Below are 21510 nucleotides of genomic sequence, written 5' to 3'. Positions count from 1 at the left end.
AGAAGACACCTTATAGAGCAAATTATTTTTAACTACTGGTGCTCAAAAATAAAATAGTTACAAGCAACTAAACAGCTATTTAAAACCCCAGACTAACAGGGGCTGGTGGGTGAAACTAATACTCATCACTGAGATATGCTGGAAATTTTGATTCTACTAGATGACAGACATGAGTTTAAGAAGCAGCAAAGCTGAACAGCTAAAGATAGTTCAATTCACCTAACACCTAAAATACTCAACTGACAACATGACCGAAGGAGGGAAGATCTATCAGTGCAAATAGCACAGCAAGGCATCAGTAAATCTGTAGGTCTTTCTCTCTCCAGTGTATTTATTAATGCATTTACATAAGCCTATGTTACAATAACATGTTTAATGTAACAGTACTAACCTCAGCTTGCAATTAAGCCTCATTGCACAACAGTACCAGCAGGGGCAGCTGGGACCCTGCTTACCACTGTCAGTTACTTCTCTTGTAAGACTAAAAGGTTATCCTTTTAGTTATAGTTTTTCAAGCAACATAACTTCAACTGGACCCTTTAAAAATTTTTAAAAATCCTGCTAACCAGGTTGACTAGTCTCATTAGCAGCTAACAGGTAAAGGAACAGATCTGCTTTGGTGCCGTGACCAGGTTCAGCTCCAGTACTTCAGAAAGTCCCACAAACCCTTCAACAACTGGGATGAAAACCAAGCCTAAGAATCAGACCCAAACCCAGAGCATTAACCAAGTCACCAATACTTACAGCCCATATTACTATACCAAGTTTTCAAGTCCAGCAAGGGAGACACTGCTCACCCCTTGTTCTTAGAGCAAAAAGCAGCAGAAATTGAAAGGAAGGCAGAAAACTGACAGTTTCTTTGCTGTGACTATATCTGGGAGATATCAACTGCTACAGATTATTGCTTTTATGCTAGAAAGCAGTCATCCTTACCATAACTCACAACCTACTATAGGAGAAAAATTTACTTTTGTGCTTCTTGGCTAAAAGATATGCTAGGCCTAGAAAGGTTTGTTTTGTCTTCTCATAAAAAGAGACTAAAATAGACCTTTTTAAGGCCAGCTCGTGCAAACGCTAATTCCTTTCCATCCAGATTACTCTTCTTTTCTAACAAGGCTATTGCTTTTTAAGCTTTGGCTGGTTTTGAGTGAAGTTACATTTTACAGTTTAATTCAGCATAGAAAAATATCAGAAGCAATTAGACTGTAGAATATTTCACCAGTCATCAAGTATCTCCTTGCTTGCACAACAAAAACTGCACTGCCAAAAGGACTAGACACCATGTTAGGTGATGTCACCTTGGACAGACAAAACTGTCTAATCAATCTTTTTGATCTCTTTTCTTGCATGACTAATAACACTGAACTCCGTAATTCTCCTTCCTCCCCCCAAAAAAAACCAACTTCTGAAATGTCTTTGACCTCAGGTATCTTGGGTCATGTGAAATTAATTATCATGAATAGGTATAATTTTGCCTTTAAAAAGATTTATCAGAGTTGCTAAGGGTCAGCAATGGAGCTGCAAAATATCTTCACAAGTGTAGGGCCTGACATTTACTATTATGACAAAACAGAGGAAAGAAAATTAAGAAGCAGAAATGGAGGAAAACATCTATTCAGCACACCACACAAAAAGCTAAAAGAAGACTTCGCAGTTACCATATGAATTAATGCCTGGTATAATGAGGAATTAACTGTTTCAATTTTAAGATGCGTATAAAGCCACAACACCCCAAAGCACTCCAAGAACAACTCATCAGTTCTCCTACTGGCCTGCCTACTCTCATTTTCCCTTGGTGTGCTTCCAGGGGAGGGGACACATCAGAGCCCTCCTCCCAGAGGAGAGGAAATGCACAGGAGCCCCACACTGAGCACTTGCCTTCTCAAAGGCTAACTTGGAGCTCAGCCCTGAAGGATGCACTCTGATCGCAAGCCGCACCTCCTCTTCTTTACTCTAACCCTAAAGTCAAATGTATTTTTGGAAGACCACAGAGTAGGCAAAAGAGCTTAAGATGCTGTAGAAGTGTGGGATGTCTGGCTTTATTCACATTGCCAGATCCTGGCCTGGCTCCAAGCCCTGTCAATGCTGGCCAATGCAGATGTCAAGGCACTAGCACAGGACCTGGAGGAGCAGAATCACAAATACATGCAGCAAGAACACTGCAAACGCACAAGACATAAAAAAAAGAAATTGAGCTTGTATTGGAAAGCGATGGGAACACATGATGGAAAGGAAAGGGAGGCCCAGCCCTCAGGCATGTAAGGGCTTTGAATGCGGTTCCTGCCACCTTGGAACAATGCCCCAGCTGACTCCATTCAACAGCCTGCCATATCCAAGACTTATAACTGAGGGGCAGGGAAACCTAGTGTCATTTTGACTGAATACCACAAATCTTTGGGCTTTTACGCTCCTTTTGCAGAGCACAACCGTCCTACCAATACAGCTTTTTTTTCCCATCCCTGTGGGAAAATTTCCCAAACACAGTGAAGAAGCAAGGTTTTGGTAAAAAGACACTGCTTCAGTTTGCCAATGCTGGATCTGTAAGCTTCCTCTAGTGAGTGAGTGACAGCACTGAGTTCCGACAGGCTGCGACAGACATGGGTCTAAATTAAGTTAGGGAATCATGTTTCTTGTGCTGACTCTGTGTCCCACCTGCCAAGCTCAGGAAGAGCAGAGGAGGAGAGGAACCAATCTGAAAGCAAACTTGGAAAAGTACCACCTTGGAAAATGAGCAAACTAAAGCCAACAAAGACAGAATCCTGCAAGAAGGTGAAGGGAGGGCAAGGTTAGTGCCCCTGAGACAAAGGGAAATGCAAAAATAGGACTGACCACACAAGCATCAAATCCTGTAAAGGCAGGAGAGGGGAAATGAAGGGCAGATAGAGCAGATATGGAACTTTAAAAAGAAAAACTGGGTCTTGATGGGAAAAAAAGTATAGTGACAAAGGCAAAAGTGGATATGAAATAGGCAGGGCAGCCAAACTCCAGATTTGCAAGGATTTGCCAGGCAGGCAAGGCTTCTGACATGAGAGGGTGTAATAGTAAGTGAGGGGGGAAAAAACAAATATACCAACCAAAAACAGGGTCAGAGACTAGGAGTAAAGGAAGAAAATAGAAAGAACTGTACTTGCAGGGTTCTAAAGTGGAACACAAGACTCCTGAATTTCTTAACATGCCTATCAAGTTTCTAGAAACCTTCTGGAGTTGCAAGTGTGAGTATCCAACTACTTTGCTCTGTAATTATAAGCTGAAGCACAAGATATCTGCAAGATGCAGTTAAAAATCCCAGGCCTGCTGATAAAACATCTAAGTAGATAAAGACTGAAGCTATTCAGATATTTGGACAAACTAGAGTTGATTACAAAATCTTTGTTCATTTTCTCTTTAACTGTGAAACAAGTAACAGAGGGATACTGGAGTACTACATTATCCTGCAGACTTGAACTCAAGCTCCACTGTTAGCCAGAAGTTCCCCTGTAACTCATCAGAATCATTTAAAACACAGTTTTACATGCAATTACTAACTGTGTGCCAGAATAAGAGACTTCCTTAGATCACTAAAGCCAGTCCTTGCTGACACAGGCATAATCATCTTCAAGTCCCTTTTCTATGCTGATCGAGCTCCATCTGAAAACCAACTAAATATTTTGGATGGTCTGAGTTTGCAGAAGATATGAACCCTCCAAATTCTGTTAGAAGGATTAAGAGTTCTGTTTTATATCAAGAAACATCAAAGAAATGTTAAATCCTCTGTGACAATTTAGCTAAAGTCTCAGATCAGGCACTCAAAGTTGGTAGCCATTTCTGATGTTTACCTTTATTTGCAGTGGCTAAAAACCACTATGACAAGATAGCACTTCTGCATTGTATGCAGAAAATAGAGGTTCTGAAAATAACCTACTGGAAAGTTTTAATGAAGATTAATATAGAAAGGGATAAAAGGAGAGAAAACAATCCTATATTGTATAAAGAACTTATATCAGCTATCCATACAACTAGATGCTTTAATTGGTAAGGCTACACTCAGGAAAACAGCTAAATCAGACTCTTGAAATTAGACTGGACAGAACAATAGAAAAAATACAGTAAGTAAAAACATCACATGGCTTTATAACCACATGCTGAAATGCTCTGCCTCAGTATTTATTTAAACATAAACTTCCCCATTGGTTAAAGCTTGGTATCAGACTATTTCTCTAACAATTTTTATTCCCTCTAATCTTAACAAAATATCCTTACTACACAGCCATCATAGGCTTGTGAGCTGTAGTGTGTACATCTCTCCTAAGGTATGTCTAAGAGAGCAGTGAGTATTGGCTGAGTACATTTATTGACCTTAAAACAATCCACTTTAAATGTTTGTGCCTTGATTTTCAAACAACACACATAAATAAAAGGCACTGTTCTAGCACAGTTTAAACCAAGAGCACAAAACCAGGTTACTGTACTGGAACTAAATCAAGAACTCTTATCTCACCCATCAGGGTACTGAAGCAAGCACCTCACAGCACACTTGAGATACTTGAAGTGTTTTACTCACCTACCTGTTCTCTGATGAGAAGGGAAAGACACTGCTCTCTCTCTAGATCCTTTGTAAAACCTTATTGAATTGACTTAAATCAAGCTCAGAATTATGGAATTTCACAATTTTTGTATGCTAAGCTACAAAAGCTCAACCGATTACTTTTTATTTGCTTAAATGAAGGGCAAGTGCAATGTAATTAACATGGATGGACAAGTAAAATTTTTGGAATGAAATTTGCAATTCCATACAAAATACCTAAGTTACCATTTTGTTTTCTGCAATATAAGTCAGATTACATTTAACTAACCTCTAAAATCCCTCTAACCTACTAAGCAACTAAATCAATCTAGTTGACAGAAAAGGAGTTTTAAAACAATCCAAATGACTTGGTACATACAAAAACTTTGACACAACAGGACTGAAATCAGTCTCTATTTTTAAGGTACAGTTGAAAGTAGACTTCCTTACATGAAGTGATTTCTACTTAACACCATCATTTTCCTTGCAATTTGAACATGCCAGTCTTAATAAATCTGTGTCTTGTCATGCCAAAATAGCCATGCTTAAGTTTGAATTTGACATGCAGCAGTTGAGATTCTTATAGAGACTTCTTAAAGAGACTCTTATAGGAGTCTCTTTAATCATTAGCAAGGCTTTCATAGCTTCAGGTGTTTAATGGGCCATGAAGTTACAGAGTCACAAAGCTACAGTTACTTCAAACCATGTGAGTATCTGACCATACCCTGCACCTGGGAAATCCAGGAGCTCAGCAAGATGTCTGGTTACGCAGCATAGAAGGAAAGATGCTGTACAAGATACATCCATGTGACTAGAAGCAGAATGACTGAAAATAATTCTACCTTCTTCAATACAATGCCTGCAGCACTCACAGATGAGTCACCTGGCACAGTCTCAGTATGACTGTCATTCATTCTCACTATCACTGTCATTTCCATGTCCATGCCATCTCTATGCCAGCTACGTGACTACAGGCAGTCCTTTCTTTCTCACCACATTTTCCTTCCTTACATGATCCTGCTCTGCCTACTGCTCCTTCTGCAGAACCACCACTCCTCTGAGCAGCAGTCCAAAGCTGAGCTTAGAGCAACCAGTTACCCACACACATTCCTCTTCTAAAGAGCAAACTAGCCAAGAATGCATTGGATGAAGAGTGCAGGATATCAGCTTTCAACCAAAACAAACCCAAGCCAAAATGATTCAACCAAGGCCACAAGCCTTGCATTGCTCAGTGTCCTGTTGCACAGGAAGGAAAGGAAGGTAAAAATTCCTTACATTACTGATCAAGAACTTCAGAAGGGCAGCACTCCAGAAGCAGTCACTCATTACTAAAGCACTGTTGCAGATTTAAAAAAAAAAAAAAAAAAAAAAAAACAAACAAAACAAACACCACCAAAACACACACCTCCTTCCGTAATATTTATATCTGCTTTCAGGATTTCACACACATGCCACTTTTCAATAAGAGCCTGCAAAAGAGTAGTTGCCCCATTTGCAGCACCACGCTAGGCAGAAAAAAACATGAGTTTTCCCTGATAATATTCCAGGTTCTTTCACACATTCAAACTATGAAGCAGGAAAACTTTCCACAGACACTTATATTCCTGGGCAAAGTGTCATTTTTCCCTATCAGCAGAACAGTGTAAAAAGCAGGCTTTAAATAGCATTCCAAAGCAAACATCACTTCCTTTATCATCCCAAACCATGAAAAATCCTCAATAAGTTTCCAGTCAGTAAAGAGAATTAAAATGAGAACTGTACAGCATGAGAGCTGAGGAAAATTCAAAATGAGCAAGTAATTATATAAAATTTCAGTCAAGGCTCAAGTAGCAACACCAGGTGGCTTCAACTAGAGGTTTGCAGAGTGAGTAACGCTGACTCAGCAACGGAGTCAACACAGTGATGAAGGTTCAAAAATCTGCTGCAATGCACTCTGAAAATTGCACATAAACTAAATCAAAACTAAACAAAACCAAACAGACATGCTCATGCAAATAACTATTTGATATATTAACAAATAGAATCTTCCATTTTTTCTTAAAATATAGAATCCAATAAACATTTGATACTGATGTGCAGGAGGAAATGGAGGGAACAAACACTACACTGTTTTATCTGCTTTCACTACACACTGACATTTTACTAGGAGTATTCAACAAGAGTAAAAGCAATGTACATTTAACCAAAATTATTCTAAACAGTGAACCAAACAAAATTAAGTAGTACATCCAAACCAACATTACCTTGGAAAAGCGAGCATTTATCCATTTTGTAAAGGTCTTTTTCTGTACATCATTGTGTTCATCTGGAGAAAGAGAATAAGAAAACAATGAGTGAAGTTGCATTCTTCTTAATCCTAGATTGTTCAATACAGGTCACATTAAACACTGTCCTGAGACGTGGGAGAACTTTTTGCCTTATCTGTCAATAAAGCTGAACAACATCCACAACACTTGAGTACTTGCAGAGCACACAAATGCTTTGCCTTTGCTAGTAACCACAGCAGCTCCTTTGCATTAGAATCAGCCTCACAGCACCTCCCAAGCGGGTTCCTGATGCATAGAATTCACAAGCCTCCCATCTGGTGAAAAACAACCTACGAAACCATGGGCTTTTAATTAACAGACTTTGTCAACACCTTTTTGCCTGAATGCATTACTCCAAAAGGTGCTGAGGGCCTTACTCAAGCTTCTGATGCAGATAATAGCCTCTGTGGTAGCAAAGCTGCTGGGACAACCCTTGAAGCACTGGCAGCCTTACCCACCCTCAGCCTACTTTTGCACCTGGGTTCAGAAGTGTGTTAGTGATCAGTCACAGACAAGCTCAGCTGAGCTGTGGGAAGGGCTCAGCAGCCCTTCCCTTCAAATGCCCTGCTGGTGTGACACCAAAGTACCACCACCCAGGGGTCTGAGAGACAGCCATAAGGAGCCAGCAGGAAAAGGAAGAAGGGCAGGCAAGTGCCTGTAGGTCAGAGCAGAGGGAGGAGCAGTGGCCTCCAGCTGGGCAGAGAGAAGGCAGCTTCCCAGGATGCCTAAGGAAGCCATTTAGGAGTCACCTGCAATTTTACAGAGCCCATCCCACTAAACCAGGGTGAGTCACTTACAGCACAGGACAGACACTCCTGCCTGTATCACAGGACACATCTTGGGTAAATTGCACTGAGCACTGCTAAAGGTGAGCCTGAGCTTCATCACCTGTACTTAAATGACAGTGAAATAACTGCTGACAACCAGACTAGGCTAGGGAGGTTCACCCAGTATGGATTTACAGGTCTGCTTGCCACAGACAAGAAAATACACACATGCAGCTTGTCAAAGGCTTCAACCTCCAAAGCCCTGCACAAACCACAGCCAGGGCAGTCAGTGCCTTACACCAGGAAAACTGTTGGACAGCTGCAGCCTGGATCAGGAGTCTCCAAGAGCCTTTCAAGACTCCACCAGCTTCTTGGCAGACCAACCTTGAGATACCCTTCAGGCAATCACAACACACTGCTGCCTGGAACGTTCTCTTGCAGAACCTCTTGGTGGCAGCTGGCATCAATTTTTCCAGAATCCATTCCACAAAGCAGCAAACCATGATGGTGTTCAGACTAACTGTCCCTGCACTTGGAATGAAGCCATAGAAAAAGCCTGATTGCAACTCAAATTTTCTGCTTCACGTAATCATGAAAATTTATGCAGTCTGAAGCAATATTAGATTATGATTAAAAAGTACCACTTACAAGATCATATACTCGCAGCAGCAATTGAGACTGTTGTACAATTTCATCTATAAAATCCAGATATTAAAAAAATAAATTTAAAAACGACAGAATACAACCAGAAGATTTATATAGATAACCTCAACATTTCTAATTTCTGGCCTAACACAGAAGCTGACACTATCCATGTATTCACATCTAAGATATCCAGCCAAAGAGCTGTTACACACAGAAAGAAACCAAAAACCAGGTGTTTTTTACCTAACAGTAAAGAATAGTGGCTACAGCTCAGTCCAAATACAAGAAGTCACATCCATAAGAAATGAAGTGTCATGACAGTTGAAAAACTTAAACTGTATGAACCTGTTCATATCCATCTAAATTAAAACCTTAGTTCTGGGCTTCTTTTACGCTACAGCTGAAAAACCTGCTTAGGACACAAAGGTGCATATCAGCCAGGAGCCACTGTTTCACCCTTCCATGCCTCTCCTCTTTGGCAGCTAAAGCTGACCCAACAGACCCTACTCTTGATTCACACCTCCAGCTCAACCAAACATCAAAGACAGCACAATAACTTAAAAGATTTTTCTGAGCAAGCTTCAAGATAGCTATAGCACACCATGCTCAGAATGTTGAAACTCAAGGTGTTGTTTCAGGGGAGTATAATTACCTAAGACACTTTGTTAACCCTGTCTTTTCCCCTAAGTGGCATACAGCTCCTTACCATCAAAGACAGAACCAAGTAACTTCCTGCTAGATCCTAAGTATCCATCTCACAGGAGCCTGGCAGACAAGATGAAACTCAAAAAAAAATTTAAAAAATAATATATTTAATCCTTTTTTCCCCTACAAGTCTGTTTTCTTTTTTTCCTTTTAAGACACAGGAATGGACTAGATTGGTCCAACTGCCATTGTTGGAGCAATGTTTTCCATTAGCTTTAACTGCAAATACTGTTTGTATTGAACATAGTGAGATTTAAACATATTTTCTTTGTAAATATCATTCATTAACCAGTCTGCCCCTTTTGTGCCAACAGCCCCAATTACACCCCTATGTACCATGATGGTTTCCCAAGGCTCCATCTGCCTTTTTCCTTCCTTAAGCATCTGTGAGAATGAAGAGTAACAGCACAGTTCAAGGTATCACATTGTTTTAACAGTATTGCCCCTTAGCATGATAAAGACAAAGAACAGAGAGGCCAAAAACAGTTGTATGACTGTGTTAAAGGAGAGCAACAGTTTTGAAAAGGGTCCTGCATTTATAAATCCTGTGCAGTAGGAGCTCTACAAACCCCACTCTGAGAGGGTTCAGCCCCTTCCCAAGCACACACATGGCAGGAGGTGACAGCTCTGCTCAGCATTCCCTAGCTCCAGCCTGCCAGGACTACCTCAGCAGCCTTGCTCCTACAGCCGCTCCCCACCACCACAGTCCAGGCTGCGGCAGTGCCCCTGCTAGGTGTGCTGTAGCAGCACACATGGCACTTACTAAAAATCCAGCCCCTTTTCCCCCTTTTCAAAAAAGAGGGTTTTCTAGGAAGGGGAAGGAAAAACATCCACCAAAACTTGCGGGAGGACAGAATGTAAGAAAATAAAGATAGTGCAGAAGGTAGTCTCACCCCTGAGGAGTTGCAGCTGTACTAATCACCAAAGATTAGGAACAGGCCTGCCCTTAACAGGCCACAGCTGTGTCCAATAAGGAGATGTGTGCTACAAAAGAGTGGGTTAGCTGGGTGAGGAGAGAGTTGGAGTTTGTTGGCTGTACTGTGAAAAAGGAGTCGTCAGTGCTGTGAGGAGATGTCCAAGAGAAATCACCAAGAAGGTATGGGAGCTTTGCAATAAGATGACAACAAAAACCCACATCTTTGATAATTATGAACTACTTAGTCTTGATAAAAGATTTGGTGAATGAAAGAATATGAATGCATGTACCCCTAGTATCCCCTAAGGAGCAGTGCATCCTTATTCCTTTCTATTTCTTAAGCAAGGAATAAGAACCCCCACAAATCCCATCTTCCTAAAACATCCTGGTCAGTTATAAAATCCACAGACAACCTTTGCCAGTCAGACTCTACGCTTATGCTTGCTTTATAAAAGCCTCTGTAACTAGGATCTTTGGAAGTGGCTGTTACAGCTACAGTTTTGTCAAGCTTTTTCCTATAAACTCCTGAAAAAAAAAAAAGAAAGAAATTGAAATGCTGGTGCTTGGATAGCAACATTGACAAGTTATTTTATCCTTCAAAGTAATTTTCTATAGATTCCTACAAATTTGTAAGGCTACCCCTGGGAGGCTGACATTATGATTTGGATAACAAATTAGCCACATTCAGTAAAAAAACAATATCACCATTCAGCAAAGCACACAGTAATCCAGCCAGTCAACTTCTCACACAAGACATTAAAAATGTCAGCAAGTTATAGCCCAGCAAGAAACAAATTCACCAAGTTGCTAAAACATTTGTTTCCTTTCACACTGCTGCAGCCTGACAATATAAGCCAAGGACTGACTCAGGGCCAAATTCTGCTTCATTACCTACTGACTGTTTCCTCTCTCTGCCTGCCCTCCAGCCACTTAATGGACTAGTAATGGACAATGTCAGAACAGTTTGTTCCTTTAAGAGGAAATAAAAACAAACCTAAACACACACACACAAAATTAAACTCTTGTGATGACAAAAGAGAGAAAAGCTTCCTATCCCAGATGCCTGCTCCTGTTACACAGGATGATATATGTCCACCCAACTGGAGCGCACTCAGATCAGATGCCCAGGCTGTGTCCTGGCACTCAGTCGCCCCCAGCAGCCGCTTCTGTAGCCTCACATGCCTCCTCCACCCACAACACTGTGCTTTCACTTTGTTTGGGGCACCTTGAAAACACAGCTCAACTCCAATCTATTACCCTGTGAATATCATGTTGGAGAGCAGAAAGGAAAGCAAAAATTATCTAAAAATAGAGGTAAAAACAAAAGCATCACTGGATTGTGGTTTGTCCTCTACTCAACCTCTGTTTCATGCTGAAAGAGCTTTCTTATTTCTCCAAAACACATTACATGCTTGCATGACAGAACTGCATTATTTAGCTTTTCAAACACAGAAGTTATCACACCCAAAACAGCTGGCAGAACAGCACTAAAATGAAAATGCCCCAGAGAAGCATAGACTTGATTGGCAAATAAAGTACAGAAATTGCCCAACCACTCCGGCACACATTACTAAGGGTCATCTCACATTTGAAGACTTAAATTTGCCTTCACCACCTCGTTATTTAGGTTTCCAGCAAAGGAATTTAGAAATAAAAGAAGGAATTAGCCTGTGGGTTTCAATTAAGACACTTGGAATGTAAGGAAGTTAGAAACATCCCTTTGCCTAAGCCTTTAGGCAATCGGGAGTATCTATCGTAGATACCGCCACTCCCAAGACTTGCACACCTATGAAACCCTGACAACAGTAACAAAAAGAGGGATAAGGTTTGTATTCCTGGACAGAAAAAGCCTTTTGAAAACAACTATCTTTTTGTCAAATTCAGACTAATTAATATAGCAAAAGACACAAAATAAGCATGTAAAATTTGAGCACAGAAACCAGCACAGTTTTTATCCCTGTTAGCAAGAAGCAAAAAGCCAGGAAGCACCAGTTTGTGACCACCAAGCTCACAGATAAACCCCTGAGCTTATTGTGAGTACTGGCTCCTGACGTGATCAACACAGAATAATCTTTATCAGCAGGTTTTGGGTTGGGCCTTTTTTAAGGATTGGGGGGAAAGGGGGAAGGTAAAATGTTTCATTTTTTTAAAGGAAAGAAAAGCAAAAGTTGAGATTGTACTGCACATTCTCTCTTCTCTTGCAACACCAGGGTAGAAAAAAATAGCTCCAGCAACACATAATTTGCTTGTAAACTTTCACCTTTGTGCTGCAATTTTAATTTCTGCAATCAGTGGTATGCACAAAGCTTTCCTTCATTCCTTTTCCTTCTCTCTCCAAACTTCAGCAGCTGGGCAAAACTAGAGTAATATTAATAGTCTATCTAACATTTAAAAAAAAGAAAGTAACAACTATAGAATATAAGCATTAGCCTAAAAAAAAATTATGCAAAAAGAAAAGTCACGTACCTCTCACTACCTGCTGTTTCCCAACAGCAGACACCACTAAAAACAAGACACCATAGACAAGTAATGAGGACCACCCTCTGGTCCTCACCAAAGTGTACTGTAATTGTAAGCTAAATTGTGTTTACTTCACAACAAAAAATCCCCCAGCAACTGATAACCTAGAGAAAGGCATCCTCACAGCTGAAGGAACATTAAAATAGCTGTTTCCATACCTCCCAACAAAAGCAACCTAACACGCCACGCTGTGGTCTCAGCACATTGGAATGATGATTAAAAGGGAGGTATAGATAACCAAGCTCTCAGGAGACAGAAATAATGCTCAGCACGGAGCCTGACAGCCCACGCTGCTCAGCCAGTGACCCTGCTGCTTTCATGGGATGACAGTGCAAACCCAAGGGCTGTGAGCAGTGTCCAGAGGCTGCTCCGGAACTGCAGGCAGCACACAAGGCTGCTCCAGAGGGTCACCAGAGCCAGAAACCCCACATGTCACTCCAACAGCTTGCAATGGGTCCCCAACAGCAGGTCAAACCAAGCAGCTTCAGCTCCCACTGCAAGACAGCCCTGTGAAGCTTTCACATATAATACAAATACATTTGAGCACATATTTCACAAACTGCCCAGCACGTGGAAAGAAAAAAGAAAGGCAGGTAATTCCTGCCAAAGAAGACGTTTCTAAGCAACAAACAGGAAAGCACTTAAAGAAAAAAGGACAAGGTAAATTTATGAATACAAATAAAATCACAAGCTGGATTTACTACAGCTGGTTTTGTTTTGAGCACAGATTAGGTCTTTAAATTTCTAAGTGGTTATAAAGAAAATGGAATCCACAAGTTGGTGTTAGCCATCTGCTCCTTTTTCTCTGCCCAAATTAGAACTGTTATTAGGCTCACTTGCACTTGTGGAGGTGATTCACAGGATATAAGGTCAGAGGGATCGCTGTGCTCAACCAGCTTAATCTTCTGCATAACAGAAGAGCCATCCCCACAAAAAAGCCCCTCTGCATACCAGAAAGGAAGCAGAGACAACAGATGTCAGAGACCCTGCACAGGCACAAGTAAACAAGATTGCTCAGACAGAGAAGGAAGCCAAGCCATAAACTGTATATATGCAAGTAGCTCTCTTCTAGTTATGGCAGAGTTTCAAATCAGGCAGACATCACAAACAACCTTGTTTGAACATCTTCAGGAAACAATGCTCACAGTACAATAGAAAATGCTATTTTGTTCTCTGTCACAGGCAGGTAAAGACAGTAGCCTGAAAAGTTATTCACAACACTAAATTTTTCTGCCCACTCGTATTCCAGTGTCTCTTCTATCCCAACTCTTTCAGTCAGAAGTTTTCCTATTTTTCTTTTCCAACAACCCAAAGGCTGCAATCCTAAACTTTCCTCACTCCCAGTCTTTTTGCTCCAAATAGTAAAGCCCTTCCTGATCCACCCCTCCAAGTTGCCTCCCTTTTACCCAAAGTTCCTAGATTCTATCATTATTTCTGTCTAAAACTCTCTAGGCCAACAGCTAATCACAAACAGAAGCCAATTCCTGAGATTTAAATGGTAATACCTGGCTCCCACATATAACTACATGCTCCAATTTCCTAAACTGAAGACTAAGAATGCTTGGCCTCTCACATATCAGTAGATGCCCCATTAGTGCCAGCTGCTGCCCACATCTTCTCTGGCCTCTCACTACATCTTCCACCCCATCCCAGCACACAGGCACAGGCTACAGGTAGCTACCTGTAGCCATACCATAGCTACATACCATACATGGGGTATGCCCCAGGTTGTCCTTCACATGCACATGCTGACTGGCATATTTGACTGGTATGTCCACACAACCTCTAGCTGGATTAAACTGGATTAAACTTCCACTAGTTACAACAAGTTGAACTAGTTGCGCAGGGGGAAAAAAAAGACAGGAAGACAAGTCTAATAAGAGTATCCCACTTTCCTTGTGAAAATCAATTTAACCAACAGATTTAAAAAAATTGTATCCTGTTAACATTTTCAAATTTACACAAGGGCTATTCAGATGTTTCTGAAAGGAAATTAATCAAGCATCTCTGGATACCAACCATGTAGGACCCATTTCAATGACAGCAGTGTGCAGACTACAGCTATTTAAAAATCAATGGAATTTATAACCCCACGGAGTTTAGATCATTCAGTCCAGTGTAGAAGACAATCATAACATAACACCTTGAGCAGTTGAGTTATGCAAGGGCAAGGTGTTAAGTTTCTCAGTTTGACTGCTTCAAACCTCTGACAGTATTTAGAAATCCAGCCTTAAGACAAAGAAATAGCATATGTGTCCTGAGGAAAAAAAATAACACTTGTTTTCGCAGTTGTATTTCATCTATGGAAGGCAATAAAAAAATAAACTTTCCAATTATAATTAACTCAGAAATTAAGAAAAAAGGTATCCTTACAAAGCCCTAACACACTATCACTTGGAACAAGATTTCTACACCAAAAACAATGAGCATGTATAGTTTACACACCCAGGGCAATTTTCTTATAATCACTGTAATATCAATGTAAGTTTTCTGGCAATTTCATGTGGATGTCTCATGGATTAAGCAAGCTTTCACCTCTATGAATCCCACTGCTTTTTGCATTGTTCCTGGAAAGCTTAGTAAAATTTTGAGTGAAGTGTTTTTGTAGGAAGTACAGTATGGTAGAGGCCAGGAGGCGTCTTTGGAGATCATTTGTCTAATCCAACTCCCCAGTGAAAGCAGGTTGCCCCAGGCCATGTCCAGCCAGATTTTTAACATCTGCAGTGACAGAGACTTTGCAACCTCTCTGAAAACCCAAGACAGGGTTTCAACAAAAATGGAGTTTCCTGGGTTTCAGTTTGCACCCCTTCCCTCTTGTCCTTTCAACGGAGTCAGAGGAGCATAACAACCTTCTTTGCACAATCCTTTCAGATATTTATAAATTTCAGTAGCATCCCTTGGATTCTGATCCTTTTCTTCTGGCTGAATAGAAACCTTTTCTGTCTTTCCCCACAGGAGAAATGCTCTAGTCCCTTCATCATCATCATCGTGGCCCTCACTCCAGTATATTCTCATCTCTCCTGTCCTGGGGAGCCCAGAACTGGACCAAGTACTCCAGGTGTGGGATCAGCAGCACTGGGTAAATGAGAGCACATCCAAGTACATGCAGCAGGTTCATGTCTAAAGGAATTACAGAGAAAGGAAGCAAGTTCCTTTTTCACAAACTTGCCAGCAGCATGCCCAGGTAGCCAAGAAGGTAATGGCACCCTGGCCTGTCAGAAAGTGTGGCCAGCACGTCCAGGGCAGTGATCATCTCCCAGTACTTGGCACTGATGACACCACACCTCAAATCCTGTATCCAATTTTTGGCCCAACACTACCAGAAGAACATTGAGATACAGGACTGAGTCCAGAGAATGGCAACAGTGAAGTGTTTAGAGCTCAAGTCTTATTAAGGAGCAGCTGAGGGAGCTGGAGGTGTTTAGCCTGGAGAAAAGGAGGGTCAGGGGAGATTTATCACTCTGTATTACTGCCTGAAAGAAGGGTGTAGGCAGGTAGGGTTCAGTCTCTTCTCCCAGGTAACAAGTGACAGGGCAAGAGGCAATGGCCTCCAGTTGCACCAGGGGAGGTTTAGGTTAGACATTAGGAAAAACTTCTTCACTGGAAGGGTGGTCAAGCATTAGAACATGCTGCCCAGGGAGGTGCTGGAATCACCATCCCTAGAAGCATACAAAGGGCACGTGAGCATAGCACTTAGCAATATGGTTTAGTAAAAAGCTAAATAATTTAAACTACATAACAAAGCTTCTACACACTTCTGTCCAGCTTATAACAATTGACTAGCACATTTCAATTCTTCACAACTAAGACTCATACCAAGTGATGCTACCCTTACAAATTCCTGGGCAGGCAACAGTTGGAAGATAGAACTGGGGGAAACTGCTGAATACCAATCTTGACAACCAAGTTAAGCTCAGTCTTCACAGAAATCAAATAGACAAAGGAAGTTTAAAAAAACAGAAATTGTTTATTTTGTTTCTAGACAGGCCAAGCTTCTTTGGCTATTCCATTATTTTGTCAAGGATCATTCACTGATGCCTATAAATTATTTACCTTAGCCTATTAACCTTTGTTATTACCAAGATGAAACCTGAAACAGAAGATTTAAAGGAAGCCCCTAAAAGTCACAGTGTGGTAGTGCCCTAAAGATGAAGGAGAAGCAAGCAAAAAGAATAAACAGGATAACTACAGAATTTAAATCCAAAAAATTTGTTAGTGCAAGCTACACCAAATACTCTCATTTCTATCCCTAAAATAATCCAGAAAGTTCACTACAGAAATGGCAACCGTGAGTTCACCTGCTTCTAGCTACACATGACCAACACAAAGAATGCTAAATGCCTAATAGTGCCATCCAGCCCTAGTGAGGAAGATTAGGTGAAGGGCAAGTCCAGTTCTTGAGATAATTTATTTCCTTTCCCAGTTACATTTCTTTGCTGGCCAAGGAATATTGCACCACTAGGGAAGGTTTTACACCTTTGTGCAGAACCAAAATGCTAAGCAAACCTTTGAGAATTTTGCTCATGACAAAATTACAGTTCTTCCTCTAGAGGTAAGAAGAAAGAGTCATAAAGGTGTCTTAGCCACTTGGTGTTTTTAGTGAGACATCTTAATGGAGAAAAAATAAAAGAGAAATTGGAGTAAAGTAATATAAATGGTCCCTTCTTATGGCTTCTGGCAAACATAAGATTTTCTTTTGTCATTTGATCAGAACAGCAGTAAGTTGAGGCACAGCTAATCCTATATCCTAATTAAACTCTCATTTCCTTCCCTGGCTTAGTCATTAATTAGTCCCCAAAGCTAACCCCCTCCTGATTAAGTGCTCTGAAAGTACATAAATTCTGCTTGGCAATTGCAGGACAAATATCTGGAACACATTAAACCAGGTATTTATGCAATCCAGCAAGCACTGACGACCAGTGTGAGCCCACAGAGTATTTCCAACTGCAATACAGAAAGACCTTTAAGGATATACCACTCTCAATAGTGTGAGAAAAATTGGAGAAGATAGTCTGCTCTCATAAGACTCCACCTGGAGTACTGCTTCCAGCTCTGGGGCCCCCAGCACAGGGAGGACAAGGACCTGCTGGAGCAGATCCAGAGGAAGCCTCAAAGATGATCTGAGGGCTGGAACATCTCTCCCATTAAGCCAGGCTGAGAGTGCCAGGGCTGTTCAGTGGGAGAAGAGCAGCCTTCCAGTACTTAAAGGGGAGCTACAAGAAAAATGTGGAGGGAGACTATCAGGAAGTACATTGATAGGGCAAGGAGTAAATGTTTGAAAGGGAAAGAATATATGTAGATTGCATATAAGGAAGCAATTCTTTGCTATAAGGGTGGTGAGGCACTGGAACATGTTGCCCAGAGCAGCTGTGGATGTCCCATCCCTGAAAATGCTCCAAGCCAGATTAGATGGGTCTTTGAGAAACCTCATCTAGTGGAAGATGTCCCTGCCCACGACAGGGAGTTTGGAACTAGAAGGTCTTTAAGACCCCTTCCAACCCAAACTGTTGTACAATTCAATAAAAATACAGCAAGAGCAGTCAAAAGGAGACCAAGCAAAGCTCAAATCCTACCAAGCCGTTGGTAGAACCTGAGCCATAGGCTTTCAGCTGCCCCTTGTTTAGGCAAAGGATTAGATGTGCACATCCCATTCCCCATGCTTTTATTATTTAATGACAAGCTTTGAAGAGAACTGTGGTAGAGCCTGTGCAAATGTAGAGTTCGATTTCTGTCACTCTAACTTCTCAAGTGGTTTTGTGTACAGTTTGGAATTGACACATCACCTTTACCTTTGTAGAAACTGTCTAAACAACAAAAAAAATCACCTAATGAAACCAGATAATTACATGTCATATTAGTACTGCTGCCTCTGGCAACTATTCCAGTAGATCAGCCACACTCACAGGTATAATCCTGTCCTGGGTGCTTTTTCAGAGAGGGTTCTTTTGCATGCCTTCCCAGTGCTAAAGTCAGGCAAAAAGCAGGCTCAGGATTCATTTATTTTTGCCCTCTGCCAAAGGTCAATGTCCTGAAGCAGACAGGTGGTGTCTATGCGTCAGCAAGGACAGAGCTTGCAGCCTCAATGTTGCTAGCCTGAGGACCAAAATGATGACAACCACCAGTGAAACAAGAAAAATGAGGGCACTAGTATAAACTGGCTAAAAAAGGCAAGACAAGCTTACGGAATTAAGAGTCCACAAAAAGATGGGACATAATTTATGGCTGAAGAGATCCCTGAACTGCAAACCAGAATGTGAAAACAAGGTATTTTAGAGGACTCACCATTAAAGATGTGCTTATGGAAGAAGTATTAGCTCACGGTATCTATCTGTGGACACCCTTACATACAATGATGAGGAAATGATGACAACTGCATGGGAGATCAACTCTTTGCCAGCAGGAAAGGCAAGCTATACAGCAAACCAAAATACCAAGTACAGCCTCTGCAGCAGACAAAAGCATTTGATGCAATGCAAAATAATCTTTTCCTCAATTCAGCGGTTTATCTTGAAACAACTCAGGACACTTTTAATCAATAAAAATACTTATAACTTTCCAGTGTCATAGTAGATTAAGATCAGTCCTTAACCCACATCCTAGAAAAAGCCAGGATAAGATCACCATTGCTGGGTCACATAAGGCAAGGAGGAAATTCTTCTAAGGCTTTGACACCCTCACCCCATCCCAGAAGAACAGCTATTTTCAAGTAGTGTCAAATAATTTTTCTAGCTACAAACACTTTTACTGAACAAGTAATCTCCCAAAATGCATGCTATAATCATAGCTAGAACAAGAGCTGTGCTTAAAACTGGGGTTCAGTACAACATCCCAGTCTGAAGTTACCCCTCAGCACCTTCTCTGCACATGCCCAGCTCTCCAAAGAGCCAGGCACACATTAGCCCTGTCAGACCTACCCATGCAAACACTCCCAAGTACCAGACAGCTCTGGTGAAGCAAAGCCCAACTGCTCCAACACATTTGAGCAACTTGTGAAGGGTCTATATTAATTTGCTATTGCTCAGAGTAAAGGGTCAAACAAGGGAGAAAAAAGAGATGGGGTAAGGAACAGATGTATTCCTCGAAGTATACAAAGAGACTAGCTCTCTATGAAAGAAAAGAAAAACTCATGCAGTTCCCCAAAGGGATTCAGAGAAGCCAGTTTTCTACTTCTTGCAGTTCTGAGTGAGAAAGCTACTACAACAAATTGGCTCCATGCACATTTACAAGAATTTCAAAGTCTCAATAAAATGATGCATTTAATTTACCACAAACTGTAAAGCTCAGTGTCAAAAAAACCCTCAGCAATATACTCCACACTCTTCAAGTTATGCAGATATGTAACACCTCAATGAAGGTAATAAAAGACAGATTCTTATTTCTGAAACCAAAACACAACCTTTCACAGAAAGAACAGGTGGTATGGACAGGGTCAAATAAACAGAACAAAATCACAAGGTCATCTCCTAAAGATGCTGCTGTCGTCATATGACTTGCCTTTGAATCTTGAGCTTTGTCTACTATAAACTTGATATGGGGAAAAAGTGGGGAACACATCTAGAGAGTATTTTTAACTCAATTTTTAAAATTCATTTCTACAAATTAAAAAGCAAAAAAGTTTACCTTCAACACTCTGCATTACTAACTATTGCAAATAACTTCAGTATTTCTCACAGTTTCACCTGCATCACACAAGGTAAAACCAAAAGTAATGTGATTGATGAAATTTGCTACAACTTTTAAGTTGCCCCACTTTAACATACCATCTTAAACCACTGTAATATAAATACAGTTGAAAACCTTTAATAGCTTTAATACTAAAGTTATTACAAGATTTTTAAATAACTTTAATACTAAAGTTATTACAAGATTTTTCTACAGTTGTTTGTTCCTTTGGACAAGAGTCCTAAAAACTAAATCACAAAACCACTTATTATTTTTAAGAAACACTCCAAACACCATTTTCATCCCTGACACAATGACATAAGAAGCTTAATTCGCTTAATACAGATTAGACCTTCATACCTGAAGATCTCTAAGTGGTCAACTACCACTTCCAATTTTCCACAGGACTGCTACACTAAGGCAACTCTTAAGTTTACAGTATTTTCTTGTCTAGAACAATAGCAAAGCAGCAGCACAAAAAAAGAAATAAAATTTTTTAAGCTGCAAAGAAGCCAGGAAGTGGGAAACAGTAGTAAGGATGTACAGAAGGGCGTATGAACTCATGCACACTGCTGCCTGAAGATCGTGGAACAAGCTGCAATACAGATTTCATATTTCAGGCTGTCCACCACTGACACACAAGCAGAAGAATGATCCCTCACAAAAGCCAAGTGCTCATGAAGCCTACCACAAAAGGAGAAAGGAAAGAATTCCTGCAGCTGTACAGACCAAATGCATGCTAAATGTCAATCCCCTACCTACGTGCTACTTGCCCAAACAGCACAAGAGACATCATCACTGTCCAACAGGCTTAGAAATGAAAATTCACATTGATGAGTAACTCAAGTGGCCAGAAAATGCAGTCTTCCTTTTTTCATAGAATGATTCCACTAAATACTGCCTGTGATCCCCCTCAAAGTTACAAAGTCCAGCTAAGAGCTCTGGGAGTGCTTAAAAGGCAATACAGACATGTTTTATCCTGCAGCATCTTTTCAGTCCAACCATGAACTGGCATGACTGGCTTCACAAAATGCCATTTACAGACTTCAGTTTATTCAGAAACAGAAGGCTCAGATTTTATAAATGACAAGTGAAAACTGAGTGAAAGGGGAAAAGTGCAAAGGAAGAGTCAGAGTGGACTTCTAAAGAGGCTAGGGGAAAAGAAGATTTTTGCTCTCAAAAGAATTAGCATAATTAAGAGATGACTTAGCAACCTTTCATGCATATTTCAATTTTGGTGCATTTAATTATAACCTTCTACATGAGGGAGAGACTTGTCTGCAGCCCTGCAGAGATAAGTATATATTATTAACAACAACTTGCTAAAAACTGAGCAAATAAAAGCTCAGAAACTTTAGTCTTGTCACATTGTTCCACTCTTTCTATTCATGTGACAACACTTCACTGTTATTCCTCAAGTCTTTACATGGGTGCAAAAAGGAAAAG

The 21510-nt window shown here is 40.7% G+C and overlaps 1 protein-coding gene across 4 annotated transcripts in view; it reads right to left on the bottom strand.

The window, feature by feature from the left end:
* The window catches only part of UTRN (utrophin), a 340805-nt gene that overhangs the window by 277580 nt on the left and 41715 nt on the right, over positions 1–21510 (bottom strand). For all 4 annotated transcript variants that reach the window (XM_063151512.1, XM_063151511.1, XM_063151513.1 and 1 more), the window contains exon 2: positions 6787–6848. In XM_063151512.1, the coding sequence (XP_063007582.1) occupies positions 6787–6848 (62 nt within the window). The remainder of the gene's footprint in view (positions 1–6786; positions 6849–21510) is intronic.

Source organism: Melospiza melodia, chromosome 3 (assembly GCF_035770615.1).
Source record: "Melospiza melodia melodia isolate bMelMel2 chromosome 3, bMelMel2.pri, whole genome shotgun sequence".
NCBI lineage: Eukaryota > Metazoa > Chordata > Aves > Passeriformes > Passerellidae > Melospiza > Melospiza melodia.
Note: the sequence above shows the minus strand (reverse complement) of the source record. Positions and strands in the feature narration are given on the sequence as shown.